The sequence below is a fragment of the Papilio xuthus genome, unplaced genomic scaffold, assembly GCF_000836235.2.
Source record: "Papilio xuthus unplaced genomic scaffold, Pxut_1.1 DF824888.1, whole genome shotgun sequence".
NCBI classification, from domain to species: Eukaryota; Metazoa; Arthropoda; class Insecta; order Lepidoptera; family Papilionidae; genus Papilio; species Papilio xuthus.
In genome coordinates this window covers 1,713,735-1,729,633 of record NW_013533761.1, presented here as the reverse complement: position 1 = coordinate 1,729,633, position 15,899 = coordinate 1,713,735, and the positions used below count along the sequence as shown (strand labels likewise).

General features: G+C 32.2%; 3 protein-coding genes across 3 annotated transcripts; 2 read left to right on the top strand and 1 right to left on the bottom strand.

Annotated features, from left to right (window-relative positions):
• Positions 1-5,011: 5,011 nt before the first annotated feature.
• LOC106127035 (multiple inositol polyphosphate phosphatase 1) lies at positions 5,012-9,006 on the bottom strand. The gene is made up of 9 exons (XM_013324977.1): positions 8,760-9,006; positions 8,559-8,693; positions 8,292-8,467; positions 8,048-8,173; positions 7,667-7,817; positions 6,883-6,983; positions 6,321-6,430; positions 6,023-6,205; positions 5,012-5,294 (listed from the first exon to the last, which is right to left on the bottom strand). The coding sequence occupies exons 1-9, from the start codon at positions 8,902-8,904 to the stop codon at positions 5,138-5,140; spliced, it is 1,284 nt and encodes a 427-aa protein (XP_013180431.1). The 5' UTR covers positions 8,905-9,006; the 3' UTR covers positions 5,012-5,137.
• A 307-nt stretch (positions 9,007-9,313) lies between these two features.
• Positions 9,314-10,960, top strand: Hsp70-14 (heat shock 70 kDa protein 14-like). The gene has a single exon (XM_013324915.1). The coding sequence runs from the start codon at positions 9,493-9,495 to the stop codon at positions 10,915-10,917; it is 1,425 nt and encodes a 474-aa protein (XP_013180369.1). The 5' UTR covers positions 9,314-9,492; the 3' UTR covers positions 10,918-10,960.
• A 255-nt stretch (positions 10,961-11,215) lies between these two features.
• LOC106126979 (uncharacterized) lies at positions 11,216-13,171 on the top strand. The gene is made up of 6 exons (XM_013324890.1): positions 11,216-11,384; positions 11,459-11,698; positions 11,823-11,925; positions 12,076-12,182; positions 12,413-12,538; positions 12,836-13,171. Exons 1-6 carry the CDS (start codon positions 11,319-11,321, stop codon positions 13,169-13,171), a joined length of 978 nt encoding a protein of 325 aa, XP_013180344.1. The 5' UTR covers positions 11,216-11,318.
• Positions 13,172-15,899: the final 2,728 nt, after the last annotated feature.

Here is a 15,899-nt window from a genome sequence, read left to right as displayed (position 1 = left end):
GTATCTCCAGAACGGCTACATGAATATCGCTGAAATTTGGCATAGATGTAGAACGTAGTCTGAAAGAACAAATAGGCTACTAATTCCGTTTTTTTTAATACCGTGCGGGCGGAGTTGCGGGCACCAGCTAGTTGATAAGAAACTTTGTAATGACAATAAAAGCAATAAAGAATGTATTATAATAAAATTATATTAATTTTCTTTAGACACAATCAAAATCTAGGAGCGTTAACATTGACATCTCCATTCTGAAATGAAATTCCCTAGGCGCGATTAAAATCAACGAGTGGAAACAGTAGCGAGCCATTAAACAACATGGAACTCACAAAACTTTTCCATTACCAAGAAATGAAAGTATTTACAACCGGCGTCTGGTGATTCTCTTTGATTTATATTTCATTTTTCAATTGACGTAATCGAGTGACGAAGGGTAAAAGAGAGAATAAAAAATAGTTTAACTCGTTCCTTTGTACAGCAGTCAAAATTGTTGGCTATTATATTGTTGAATTCGGCGCCAAATTGTGTAGACGTTTATTTTTGAATACGCACCTGCGTGTGTTTACATTGTAATGTTCCTTTATCCAAACATTATATTTTTTTAATTTCCTAAATAAGATTGTTCATATGAACTTGTAGAGTGCTTAAACTGATAAGTGTTTTAGTCCCATAAATCGTAAAAATTCTTAACAATTAACCTTAGCTGGGAGTAACTGTGCCTTTAGTCAAATGCAGTGACCCATTGCAGCTTGATTGATATGTGTCGATAATTCAAGAATTACGTATTTAATTGAAATGACCTAGTTTCAACTTACTTAAAACATATTTACAGTTAGTTAAACAAAGTTTTCTTTTTAGTGTTACTTTCAACTTAATATACCTGATATTTAAAACTCGTTCTAAGTTAAGAAAAGCATTGTAAGATGCTACTTTTAAAGTTATGAAAGTAAATAATTCTCAATTGATACGTTTAGTACACGTATGACTCTTAACTTACAAAGAAAAACATGTATTTTCACACGCCAAAGTTTAGTCCTAAATGTCTAGCTTCATTTTAATCGTACGTCCGTTTTATTGTTACCTCCTGCAGTCTTTATAGCTTAACTTTATTTAAATAAGTATCAATTACATAACTTAAAGTGAACTTACTACTTAAATCAAGTTCACTTTAAGATGAGTGGTTTTATAGTAAAACTTTGACTTAAATTATTTAATATTTTTTAAAGTAATATCGTATTGTTTTCTGTAAATATAAGTTATATTTATAAATGCAACACTTATAAATAAACAAACTTATAAAAACTAGGCTAGGTTACGCACAAAATGTCATTGAACCCTCGCATGGCAGATTGCCCATGCAGCACTGCCAACTTTGTGACACCATAACTCTTGTCTACGGTCTGCCAACTATTAGTTACTTTTATCAAGGGACTGGATATAATTATCAATCTATTTTGCTATCCGTACATTGTACCGAACAAATCAAAACAAGTCTACCCCTTCAAGAACGACTTTCAAAAAGATTTTTAAAAGAAGATCAGAAATCCCCTCTATTTATGAACACGCTGTACCTATATTTGATTTTTACAGATAACATTTATGCTATTTTTTTATCTGTTTCAACATTTAATAGAGTAATCACTATATAACAAACATAAATTTTTAATTCTCAAATTGTAAAACTTTAAGATGAGGATAATTTCATCTACAATTTATAATCTTTGCTACTGTGATTACCGATGAAATATTGTGCGTTCATTTCGAGCGGTTATTATATTAATGGGCGATAAAAAGTCACACGTGGCGCTTTCACGCGCTTATTTACGAAATTAAACTCGTACCTGACCTAATTGGACGTTATTATTGTAACACTCATTGTTACCTTTGAAAATTCAATGAATGAATATAATTATGATATTAATTTGCGCGTCATTAAATTATTCGTGAAAAAGTAAAGTTATGTTTAGTTAGGTTATAAAATAATTCTCATCTATAAAGTATCCACATAGTGAAAATAATAATAGACAGTTTTTATGGTTATAAAAATTAAAATTGAGGCTATTAATATACGACACTCATAACATATTTGGAACCTTCACATTTTTAAATTAGCCTACACAATCGATCATAGTGTTTCAACTACTTTTTAAATTGATAGTATTTCATAACAGTTTAGTTTATAAAATCTAACATTATTGTTATTTGCAAAAACTAAGTTCTTCGTATGAAATCAACGAATTTAACTGCCAAACACAGTTCAAAGTTTGCAATGCACACGAGCCAATTAAAAGTTAAACTCACTGTATGTTTCAGACTATATGCTGAAAAAAAATGCTTGATATGCTATTTAGTAGTTCACGTGCTTTTGTTCTTTTAGATATCACTAGTGGCCATTGGAAAATCCAAAATTCGAATTCCGACCATCGCTCATAATTGTTTTTTTATTAGAATTGCCTTATTTACTTCTTCATAAAATATTAACTTACTAAAGCTGTGTATTTGATGTTCATCCGTTGGCACAATTTCCTAAAAAAGGAACACAAAGTTTTAAAACACCTAAGTTTTTAACTATATTTAGTTCTTATATCTAAACTAAACAGCAATTTATAAAGAGTAAACTATTTTATAAAGGATTTCATATTTTAAACCTTTTGACGAATAATACATTATTAGATAAAATTGTTATAAAATATCCTTTTATAATCAGTTAGAAATTTAATTTTTACAAGACAAACAGATTTTCTTAATATCCATTCATTTTTTTATATTAAGCACATCAGTTGGAAATAAATAGGACGATGATAGCCAATTTTGTTACATATTTCCTTGACCCAGTTGTTACTTCAGTAAAAGGCTTGATGACATTTACAAATTCACGCGTCCCCCCTTGTTCTGTTGTAAACGGATCTTTTCATTTCAATCACGACGGGAAGCGTCGAACTGTGAAATTACTTCCGTTACTTATTATCCTAAACAGTTGAATCATCGCGAGCATGAATTCAAACCTATTTACACGAATTGGTAAACATATAGCTAATGGCAAAATGCAAGCATTCACGCGCTCTCTCTCTCTCTCTCCCTAGCTTGCATCCCACAAGGTGGTGGGGTCAGTTTTCCCAATCCGTCTCTTCCACTTCGCTCTGTCCATGACATCTTCTTCTGAAACTTGGCACTCACTCATGTCTTTTATTACTACATCTTTCCATCTCCTTCTCCGTCGATTAAAGATAGACAATGCATCTACAACTGCGAATGGCTGTGTGGAGCAGCTTCGCCATTTCGATGAATTCAAGTGGCCGCTTGCTTTTTTGCTTTAAAATATAATAAATTCAACGTCTAACCACTAGGATCTTATAACTGTTTTGAAAGTAAAAATCATAATAACGACAGGGAAAATCTTTCTATTATCACATAAATGAAACATCAATGTAACAAAAGCTTGTAAAATTTTTATCGTTTGTACTTACGACATTTTTATGTCGTTATGTGTAAAATACAATGTATGCTTTTATAATAGAAATACTGGACAATAGATAATGTCTCATTTCAGGAACATATAGACACCACATTGCTTTAATATGACTAAGGGGTAACGAGACATTTATATCTTCATTTGTTTTAAATCATATAATTAAACACATGCAAAAACTACAGATTAAGGTCAAGAGAAACCTATAAATGAGTTCTTTGTCTGGCTGTAAACTGACGTACCGATGAGCATCCAACTACATCTTTTACGGTTTTTTTGTATCTAACGGAAGCGACGTGGAAAATGATTCGTGTGAAGTAAACTACACTTTGCGCTTTTGTGACAAGTTATATATTTGTTTGTCACGCCTCGGAAAGACAAAAGCCCTCGTTAGAAAGCCGCTGTGTTGTGCAAAGTTCAACTATTTATGTTCTAAACGTGGAATGAACCGCTTCACACGCTTTTACCAAATGTTAGATTAGAAACCTGAACACACACAGTATACAATGTTTTGAATACCACCTGGAAGAGACTTTTAGTATTTAGCAATTTCAAATCCTAAAAACAGTTTTTTTTTCATTCTTAATTCTTGCAAAACCAAAGAATGGGTAATCATAATGGAATATGGTACCTATCTACTTGAGAAAATGTAGTGGAGATTGTGCTTTAAGCATTAAAAAGAAAAAAGAAGCAATTAGATGTTACTGGTTTTACATTATATGATATTTGCCGGGTCTTTAAAACTAATACAAAAAATTCTATGGTCATATAAATGTCTAATTATCCCTCTCTAATATCTATATACCTTGACTGTATTATTATACATATTGGGCTTTATTTCGATTATATCAATAAATGCGTACGAGCAGTGAACTGTTAAATGATATCCGTCTTGAAGAGCCATGAACTTTGAACTGCCTATAAGCCTTTAGTACAAAATAGATTAGCAGCGAAGCGTAAATATGACATGACCCTAAAACGGATATGGTCCCGAACCTTTCCTAATTGCTTGATCGAGACAGATCCCTACATTTTTTTTCTAAAAAAAAGTCTTGTCCAGTGAATAAAAAAGACAAATTAAATTTGCAAAAACTTCCTAAAAGCGGAAATTAAAAATGTGCTCGAGTGACTGTAGAGAAAATAAATAATTTCCTGTCCACTGTCGTTTAGAAAATTTGCTACGCTTTCCAACTTGCCTGAATATGTTAAAAGGATTTTACGATTTTTCCAACGACCACGTTTTCCCAAACGGCAAAATACAAAGTAACTTTGAACAGAAACTGTCGCGTTTTATAGCCGGCCGAGATAAATTGTTAAACTTCGGTAACTAATATGTTTTTGAACGTAGTGTTCATTTTTATAGTAAGTTTTGTTGGATAAGCTCATTTTAACGTATTACGTATTATGATGTTAAATCATTGCTCGAGATCTGGACTGGAATATTTAAAAATACATTCCCATACAGATTTTGCTTTTGGCCGAAATAAAGGTAATCTTCGAATAAATTAATTACTAAAAATGATTTGATAAAATAAAACAACATTAAAAAATACTGTAATTTATTAATTCAACTAAAAATGTCAAGCAAATATTTGCTTAAATAAACTGGTTTCAATATAAACAAAACAACTTTTATATAACCATGTACTTTTACGTACTAAAAAGGCGTGTCTAATTAAGTCTACATATATCGCCTATATCACAATCGTGTATAGAATCTTTGAAGTAATCCCATAAAGTAGCTAAAGGACAAAGCTCTTTATCACACATCGGCAATTTGATAATCCTTTCTTGATGGAGTGTCAATACGTAATCACCATCCTCACATCTGTGAATAAAAACTATGTAAGAACGAATGTATTTATTAAAAAGTGAGGTTATGATTGTTTTAGGCTCGTACACAAGGCTATGTAAATCCTCGAAACTAATAGGCATGCGTCGGGAACACCGCGTTGCGCGCTCTATATTGTCGTTTATTCGGTCTGTACTTTTAGACATTATTAAATAGAATCCTTTGGCGCGAATCGCGCGCTTTCATTACCAAGTCAAGTGTCAGAATGATTAGTGAGGGGACATAAACGTAGACATTTTTTATAAAGCTAGTGTTGCGCCAGTACACCGGCATAGTATCGGATTTTCTTCCTAACAGTACAAGCATAACGGCATGTCTACTGTATAGATTTGGTCCGCCATCTTTAAAAATGCAGCGAATTTTCCCACAAAGATCTTGACAAACAAATTGCAAGCGACTTGATATTAACGACGAAAAATGTCGGGGATGCAAGCTGTGTACGAACCTTTATAATATTGTATCGCGTAAGTCGCATACTGACTTAACTCGCCGGTTTCCGAATATTTACCTTGCCTTGTGTACGAAGGGCCTTATTTGGTTATATCAATAGTTTAAGATCTACACTAGTATTTCGTAAACATTCAAACGAATCAATCAACGAATAGCCACAGATGAAAAGCGTAAAAATAGATTACTGATTTAACGCGATCCTAGCATTGTCCTCCCTTTCATATTTACTTAAATTAATATATCTAAATTCTTACTTGTATAACACAAAAGCTAAATTAGATGCAAAACAGTCAATATCCGAGGCTCGCCAAGCCCTGCCTTTGTTCATTGAGTCCCCTGTCAGCGGGCGCTCCGGCTTGTACAGCTCCAGATGAGTTAGCAACTTTAATAAAGTGCCAGAGTGCGCGAAAAGAAACGTTGCGCTCGCTCCATCGCCTCTGATAAATAGGATTTGTGATGATACAAAATTAGAGTAACTTTAAAGCTTTAAGGACACAAAAAAATGAAAGAATACTTTATTATTTATATTTTAAATGACTTTAAAATTATTACCTGAACCTTTCAAATAGATTTTTCATTAAAATACAAGCCTGTCGATAAGTTAAATCATATCCATAGCCGTCCAACCAATAATGTTTCAAATCTATGTAGTACTCCAACACCTAAAAAGTTACACTCAATTGATATTAAACTTATCTTACTTATATTATGAATACGAAAATTTAGAAGAATGTATATTTGTTACAAGGTATCTCCGGAACGTCTCAACGGATCTTGATGCAATTTGGCACAGATGTAGAACACAGTCTGGAAGACCACGTTGTTGTTGTTGTTGTTTTTATTATTCACTCGAAAGAGCAGGCAAAGGAACTAAGCCATACAGCCTTGTCTTTTTAGGAAGAACACGTGTTCTGACATAGGCTAATTGTTTTTTTTTTTAAATTCCGGGCGGATCGAGTTGTACGCGCCAGCCAGTATCTCAAAAACACATTGAAAAATGTAAATCCTTGAAATTGTTTAGCTTGAAAAAAAACTGTACCTAAATTATTTCAAGGTCAAGGAAAAAACATTTTTTAAAAACAATTATAAAAAATCAAATAGAATTTATATTTACTTCAGCTCTATTCCGATCAAATCCATAACACCAAGGCGATAAATGATTTTTCCGCCACGACGTTTCGTAACCGCAAATTTTGTACATAAGAATAACAGTATCTGAAACAAAAAATATATAAGTATGGCATAGGATTATATAGTTTCTACTATCAAAGCAAAACCTATTATCTCAGCCTGTTTACAAGGTTGTGGAAAAAGCACTTTTTTCATAAATTATTCTTATATTTCTCTAAAAATAATATACTTGGTTTACATAATACCAGTACAGTAAACAATGCAAAAATGTATAAAAAGGTCCCTGACCAAAATGTCAGGGCTAAAAGAGGTGGCAAAATAGCCGCCATAAAAAAAAAATACCAGTCCAGTACCATTATGCAGTAAAATGGTTTTTAGTTTTTTGAAATCATTATCACAGTACCTAATCTAGTCTATTCATGGTTACTCGGGACTGATTTCATGTAAGCACTATCATCAATTTGTATCATTCCAGTTCAGCACCACTGTCTTACTGTACTGATATAATGTAATTTAATAACTTAGTATATAACAGGATTAAAACATATGTAAAGCTGATTGTGTTATATTAGTGTAAAATAAATGATTAAACTTTTTAATGTTACATTGTGTGAAAGATAAACATGATTAAGAAATATAAAGAGTTTTTTATTTAGTAATATATTTGATGCATACTGAATACTATGTATAATATTAATATATAATTGTGCATTCCAATGCAGCAAATAGCAAAGCAAGCCGTTAAATACCCATAGGCTATTACAAACCTAAACTCAATGTTCTGTTTAGACCGAGTCTTTGAGATACGGATTCAAGAGTTTTATTCATTAAATCGCTATTGCCAAAGATTTTTTGTTCCTTATATGTACTGGAATTTTTCTTAACTTGCTTTTGCCACTTGTCACAGTGTTTATAAAACTGAAAAAATAATTTATTGTAATATAAAATATAGAAAATACAGATCAAGCAAATTAACTAAAATAATATTGTATTTCTAATTCTTAACATTATACATAAAGAAAATATGCTTAAACTTTAAAATATGTTTCTAGTATTTTTTCAAGCCGTGAACCAAAAAACATTAGAAGTAATTTAAAATTTTTAAATTAAGAATTTTCGTTTATTGTTAAAAAAAATTAAAAACAAACCCGTAGAACCATGTCTATTTTGGTAGCTGGAGCAAATACAACATGTTGTGATATTTTTTTATCAAATAATCCAACTGTAAAATATCTCGCACTTTGCTGGGCCCTTTGTGTTGCAGTGTACCGAAACTGAAAAAAATATTAAGAAATAATTATTTAGAGAAACAAAACACTACCTCCTCAAAACTAATCCTCTTTGATACAAAAAAAGTGCATGGCATATCATAATAATTTTAACCATATTTACCTCAAAAGTGTTGTTGTTATATTCCTTCTTTATGGCATTCGGAAATCTTTTTTGAGTTCTTTCAGCCAATAATATCATTTCATTCTGGCCTTCGTATGTCAAAAACTTTTCCTTTTCAATCTCTAAATTGTTAGACCACTTCTCAAAATCATCTAACTGTTCCGAATTCAAAGGCCCTTTAATACATATTTATATATTTAATCCTCCTTCATATTTCATTGATTCCTGGTTCAATAGTCAACTATATGTTAAGCTACAAAGACATACCTTTAGCAATTCTATGTTGGAACAATATTTCATGTTTCAAATCTTTAAGGACACTGTTCATACCCAGTATATCCTTTGCACTTGGCAATCTTGTACCATGCCGCACTACCATCCATATTTTTGTATCCTTGCAATCTAAGTTAATATTAATTAGTTTGCTATTTTCATCAATTACTACTAGGAATGATCTGCAGTACTTACGCGGATATTTAATTTTTGAATCTTCTTTATTGTACTTGAACCTATACGGGGTCCTTGTACCTAAATGTTTACTAATATCTTCAATTATAATACTCAAAGATGAATTAAACGTGATATAAAAGAAGAACAAACTGTGTAACAACATTATTTTTTTGTTTCTAACAAAGCAACATCAGTGCAATATAACAGGAATATAATAAATATTATCAAATAAATGAGATTAAATCTCAAACGTTCTCATGAACTGGTAAAATTTGTTGTTTTGTTGACATTGGTTGACATTTGATTGACAAATGAGCAAATGACAATGACATTCCACGCAGATCCATAAATCCAAAGACTAAGAAACACACACAAAAACCTTTGCCGGTTCGTTTTTCTTGAAAATCTAAGCTTTGGCCTAAGAAAACAGAATTTCAATATAAAACGTATTATAATTTTCAACCAAAATACATAAAGCGTGATTAAACTTACCAAACAATTGCAATACTTAACATTTCACTGGACATGGACAAGTTTAAAAAAGTTTTTAATCTTTAATCGGACTATTTTATGTCCTCTTTGCTACTACAGTAGACCTTTCAATTTTCAAGTTTTAATTACTTAAAATTTAATAAAAAATTACTATTAATAGTTAATTGAATAGATAAAGTGGCATAATTATCTTAATGTTATTTAAAATATCAATTGAAAAAGCCGTGTCACATAAATACGAGAGATAACCTCTAAAGAAATGGCTACTGCATATGGAATTCATATAGGTAACAGTTCCGGATGTTTGGCTGCATATTCCAATGGAGCACCTGCGGTGATAGCTAACGATGCTGGTGACAGAGTGACGCCTGCAATAGTGGCACTTAATGCTTCAGAATGGGAAATTGGTCTACCGGCCAAGTCAGGACAACCATCGTCCAAATCTATTATAAAACATAATAAACGCCTTATGAATTGTGACTTTACCGAAGACGATTTAGCATATGTAGAAACCTCATCATCGTGTCGTATACAAAATGAGGAAAAAGTTGTGTATGAGTTTGAAACTAGTGAAACAACTCTTTGTTTAAATCCAGATAAAATAGCTACAAAAATCTACTCGAAACTATTTACTATCGCTAGTCATTCTGTGGGAAGCGATGGTGATTTAAAATTAGTTTTAGCAGCACCCTTGCATTGGTCAAGTGCTAGTCGGGATAGACTAACAAAATGTGCTGAATTAGCTGGATTTGATGTTCTACAAGTTATCAGTGAACCAGCTGCTGCTTTATTGGCATATAATATCACTGAAGATGCTGCGGACGACTTGAATGTACTAGTTTACAGATTAGGAGGTTCTACTTGTGATGCTTCAATTGTAAAAGTATCAGGGGGATTTATGACTGTTGAAAAAAATATATTCCGCTCAGATTTAGGAGGACAGTGTTTAACTCAAGACCTTGCAGAGTACATTGCTCAGGAGTTCAAGCAAAAATGGAAGTTAGACCCCCATGAAAGTCGCAGAGCCATGGCCAAATTGCTACACCATGCCGATAACTGCAAGCATGTTCTGTCAACTCTCAACTCGGCACATGTGTTTATTGAGTCACTCTTAGATGGTGTTGATTGGAGTCAGAATGTAACAAGAGCAAGATTTGAAAACATAATTTCATCAAGAATATCAGCATGCATCGAGCCAGCTCAAAAAGCAATTGAAAGTTTTGATGGCAAAATTTCAAAAATTGTGCTGTGTGGTGGAAGTATGAAAATACCAAAATTACAGTCTGCAATTGCTAATCTATTACCAGAAGCTGAAGTTTTATCAGGGATCAGTCCTGATGAAGTTATTGCTGTGGGTTGTGCTTTTGAAGCTGGACTTTTGTTAGATATGCCTGAATCTAACTTTACAGATGTTAATACTGAAGTAGAATTTTTGGGTAGAGATATTTATATGAAATACTTAGATCAAACAATTAAATTGTTCAAAGAGGGAACTGCACCATTCTCTCAAAATATTACAACTGTAGATCCTGGAGAAGATGTAAAAGATATTAATTTTACTTTGCATGAAAATCCAGATACTGAAGAATTTGCTACAGAGTCATTTAATGTTGAAAAACTAAGTAAACCTTTCACATTAAAAGCAACCCTCGAGAACTCTAAAATTTCACTACAAGTGGAATAACTTATACCTCTGCCTTACCTTTAATAAACCTGCTTATTTTTGATTACATTGTTTTATTTCTATTATCTGCTGCTTAGCCATTAAGGCGACTTAGCAGTCGTAAAAAAGTATAAAATCACGTCATTTGAATGGAATATGCACTTTTTGCAGAATGGAATCTTTTTATCAGCTTAAAATTCCTTTTCTTCAAGATCTTTGTCTATGCCAAAAAAAAAAATTTGGCGCCGTTTTAAAAATGCATTTTTGTTTTTGAACAACATTAGTTTTCTTTGGGATTATTATTCCTAATTAGATTTATTCGTTTCATGTGAAGTCACCTTTTTTATCCTGTCGTGTTTTGTATATTTTTTTTCTTATGGTGTATCTATTAATAATGTAAATGAAACAAAAGATTAAATAAAATGGATAAAACCTATACCGACGAGCGCCTAAAAAATATAATAGACAAATTCTCTAAATGGAAAATTGTAAGATTTTTAATATGTTTAGTGTAATGCATTTAATAAAAACATTACAATTAATATAACAATTACTCAAATAGGAGTATTTTACTGAAAAAGAAGAGTGCAAAAAATTAAGAGAAGCTAATACAAAATTAGAATTAGAACTGAAAGAAATTCAAGAATTAGCCAAATCCCGAGGTTATCATTTGCAAAATACACGTGAAATGATTGAAAATCTTCAGCAGACAGTTTCACAGTTAGTATATCTGAAGAGAGATGCAAAAAGATTGAGCGACGAAATTATTTCCAAGGAATGTACAATTTCTGCATTGGAAAGGGTATGTTGAATTTATCAATGTTTAGTGTAATGTAAGTTATTATGACAAAAAAGCAGGACACTTTAAAGTGTAAAAACATCTGTATCAATAAAGTGTATTAATATATTACTTTGTTACTATTGAGGAGAAAGAAGTAATAATCCAGAAACAAAATGAGGTGCTAATGGAGGTACGCATGTCATACGAAGCGCAAATAGAAGAAGTTAAGGCTGAGAACGAGAATAAAAGTAAGTTTTGTGTTAACTTTTCATCGTAAGTAACTGGAAATTTCCACTGACAAAACTGTTGTAAAAAAACAAACCGTCATCTCTCACATTCACTTAGCAATGTTGTATATTATACAGAATTAAGATTTTTTTTTTATTCTCTTTTAAAAGTACGACAAATTCAACAAGTAGCCGATACTGAAGTTGCTCAATATAGATGTGCCAACGAAGAACTGAGGAGCGAACTAAACGAAGCTTGGGCTGAGCACAGAGACAAAGTAAGATTTATGTTTTGTAAAAAATATTGTTATAATATTTTACATGCCTTTTACAAGAAATCGTTTGTTTCTAATTTTTCATTTAAATTTTTATTGTTCACCTTAAAAAGATTCATGGAGAGTAATCTTGGCCTCTGACATAGGAGAACACCAGCGCATGCTGTTCTGGACCGTCACCTGCCAGTTGACTTTTTACTCTAGATCTTTTTGTAATCATTTTCATCATACAGACGAATACGATGGTATTAGAATATGAAGAGAAGATGCAACGCTGCGCAGCTCAAAACGCTCAGCTTCAGGACCAGCTGTGTAGACAAAGCGCCTCGCATGACGCCAACATAGACGCCTACCGCAGGGTGAGTTTACTAGTTTTGCCTGCACGGCGAAGATGGACTTTTCGTCTGTCTCGGACAGACGAACAACAAAGTGATCCTACAAGGGTTCCGTTTTTTCCTTTCGAAGTTAGGAACCCTAAAAACAATAAAATGATAAAATACCGAACGTAGAAAATATAGTATGAATTTTTTTTTTTTCATCGTTTATGTCGTGTAATTCCGAACGATCTCGCTACAATTGATGACTCAACATATTGTTTGTTTGTTGTCATTGTCTCTTCCGTCCTTTCGCTTATTATAAAATAGATGACTTTACAGAAGATAGCGGAACTGGAAGAGAAACTTAAACAGTACCAATTCAAAGAATACTTAGCCAACAATGCACCGCAACACAACGTCGCCGCAGAACGTCCTTATTCAGTAAACAGAGAAACCTCATCTGACCATTACTCTGTCGATTTGAATCAAATACAAGGAAGTTCGACATCTTTGCCAAGAAGCATGCTGAAAAATACGCAAAGAGCGCCAAATGCTATTCAAGTCACGTACAGTGATGTAAATCCTGTCACTGCCAATTCAAATGAGAATAAAGGACAATTCAAAATATCCAAGAAACGTAAACTGTACAACGTAAAGGACTTTCAAGATTTTTAATAAATTTTTTAATAATTAAAAGTCACCTAAAATTGTAACAAATTATTTGTCGTAATAAAATTATTTTATTTTTCAATTAACACCAATTTATGGGTTTGGTTCTTTTTAAATTCAGCATAAAACTGTTAATTAGAAATAATTAAATTACTTATAAATCTACTATTCAACATCGTACTATTTCATTAAATAAATTTGCACGTTCAAAGCGTCTGCAAATGCAATACATCCACTTTCACTCTGTTTAAAAAACAATCTCAATCGCATCTTGAAGTACATACATTTTATCTGAAAACTATCTGTCGCCCGCGACTCCGTCCGCGCGGAATTAAAAAAAAACTATTGGTCGCAGCGTAATTTTATATAGTCTAAAGCCTTCCTCTATATATGGACTATCCAACAAAAAAAGAATTTTGTTGAATGTTTAAACAAACAAACTCTTCCGCTTTATAATATTAATATAGATAAATACTCTTAACTAAATAATGCTTAAGATATTTCCATTTATTTAGGTTTAAAACCACGCTATGGAAGGTTGCAAGTAAAAATAGGAGTAGAATTTATAGCATGTAGTTTTACTTCTTTTAGAAAAATCGATCTGATTTCTTACTACAGTTAGTACTCTGGAGGTACCGTCTTTAGTTGCTCAATATGTAATGTAAATTCATTTTGCGACCTTCTTGCTTATCTTAATTACACAACGTTAACAAATTACAAATCTTAAAAAAATTATAAAAGAATGCAAATCTGATTTCATTGTTCTTTATTTTTTCATTTCAAAACTTTTAGTTAACCTTGGTAAGTCCTCAAACTTCAGCAAAGTTACATGTTTTATGATAATTCAATTAATATCACTAATTTGTGTTTCGATGAAATTTCGTATAGATGTAGAACATGGCCAGGAAGAACACAGAGGCTACTAAGTTTTTATAAAAGTGAGTACGGAGTCGCGGCAGACAGATAGTACTTGATCGTGAAAGTGTCAGATTACAGGCTTGAAAAACACTTCAACTTATTATTTGACAAACATTATAAGATGTACTCACTTCGCTCTTTTAATCTTATAGTAGTTTCCGGTTTTACAGATTCGGGAGAAACACCCATCAAATGTTTACTTACATATGTAGCTACACTTACAGGGACGATTCATTTAAGTGATATTTACTGTATCTGGTAATGTTAAAGTCCTTTCCTTAAATGTTTGGGTTAAAAAATATCGCAATCTACAAGAATTTAAAGCATGTAGAATATTTTGCAACATCATTCTTAATGTAAATTGTAATCGCCCTATCTGTTCGTTGCCGTTTCTAATTTAGTCGCTGCAACACGCGTTACGATATTGCTACAATAAAAAACTATATTATGATAATTACAAATACGTTATTTCAAGTTACGTCATGACCTTATGTTCTTCTGAAGCTTAAATATAATTCGACTAAGACATGCATTTACTTTCTAGTCATTACCATAAAAATGAGATTTTTATCAAAGACGCTACATTGCCTATTAAAATAATAATCAACATGACAATATAATGTAATATTTTTTATTCTTATAATGATATACAAAGAACAGAATACTTTAAAACATACGACGTTAATTAAGTGTGCTATGATAGACATAATCTATGTAGCTAGAAGTATAGCGACTGAGGCTAGTGAGAACGTAATGCCATTGTTTGCATACCAGTTACTGTGTATACGCTAAGTTCTATTCATATATTATAAGGTGCCAAATGAACAACCGACTAGAATTCGCCGAAATTACATTCATGACCATTGCTCACAGACATCTGCATTTACAGATGCGTTGCCTACCATTAAATGACGGAGGAGTCTCACAAAAACCAATACAATCTAGGGTCCTTCAAGAAGCGAGCATACCATTTCCTTAAAAGCCGGCGACGCATCTGCATTTCTTCTGGTGTTGTGGATGTCCATGGGTGTCGTTGATCACATCGGTGTTCTCTCCGCTCGCTTGGCCCCTTCTCTTATTAAAAAAAACTGCAATTACACTTACTAAACAAGAATAACAAGTTACAGGACCAAAAAGTGTCCTTTTTTCTTCCATCTCCTACATAGGAGATGAGGGAGCTGCATCATAATTAACGTTGAAACGCACTGGTTTGTAATAATGATGATGACAAAGTTCGTAATTCTAAATTATGATCTAGAATCTAGACACTTTTACAATTTTCTACAAACTAGAAAGTGTTAAGTAAATGCTTTCAAATAAGCTTGTATGCACTCGTTTTAACTCTCCAGCTAATGGATATAAACGAAAGTTAACCACACCATAAGACTTAACGATACCTCGTATGTCTCGTAAGTGATTCCAATAATATACGTATATCGCAAGTATTGCTATACTAACTGTCGCCCGCGACTCCGTCACTGCGAAATGAAAAAAAATTCGAGCCTATGTGTTCTTCCACACTATGATCTACATTGATGTCAAATTTCAGCTAGATCCATGCAGAATTTCTGGAGATGCTTTCAAACAAACATCCATCCATCTAACCATTCGTATCTATAATATTAGTACAATGTAAAATTAGTGTACCAAATACTAAAAGTATATAACTTTAAATTAAAATTATTTAGTTACGTACAATTAATAAATTTTAATGAAGAAACCTTTAATGTCGTTGTTTAATTATATTTAAAATATAAATGTTTTAAACTCTAATCCGGAGTTTTACAAATCAAATGCATACTTTTTTAAATCAAAT

What these genes read in the sequence shown, in the direction of transcription:
- Hsp70-14 (XM_013324915.1), top strand. Translation starts at nt 9,493, where the DNA reads ATGGCTACTGCATATGGAATTCATATAGGTAACAGTTCCGGATGTTTG.
- LOC106126979 (XM_013324890.1), top strand. Translation starts at nt 11,319, where the DNA reads ATGGATAAAACCTATACCGACGAGCGCCTAAAAAATATAATAGACAAA. An exon ending in GGCTGAGAACGAGAATAAAA is followed by an intron (nt 11,926 to 12,075) that starts GTAAGTTTTGTG and finishes CTCTTTTAAAAG; the next exon opens with TACGACAAATTCAACAAGTA. An exon ending in ACATAGACGCCTACCGCAGG is followed by an intron (nt 12,539 to 12,835) that starts GTGAGTTTACTA and finishes ATGACTTTACAG; the next exon opens with AAGATAGCGGAACTGGAAGA.
- LOC106127035 (XM_013324977.1), bottom strand. Translation starts at nt 8,904, where the DNA reads ATGTTGTTACACAGTTTGTTCTTCTTTTATATCACGTTTAATTCATCT. An exon ending in ATAACAACAACACTTTTGAG is followed by an intron (nt 8,174 to 8,291) that starts GTAAATATGGTT and finishes TATTTTTTTCAG; the next exon opens with TTTCGGTACACTGCAACACA. An exon ending in AATCTATTTGAAAGGTTCAG is followed by an intron (nt 6,206 to 6,320) that starts GTAATAATTTTA and finishes CCTATTTATCAG; the next exon opens with AGGCGATGGAGCGAGCGCAA.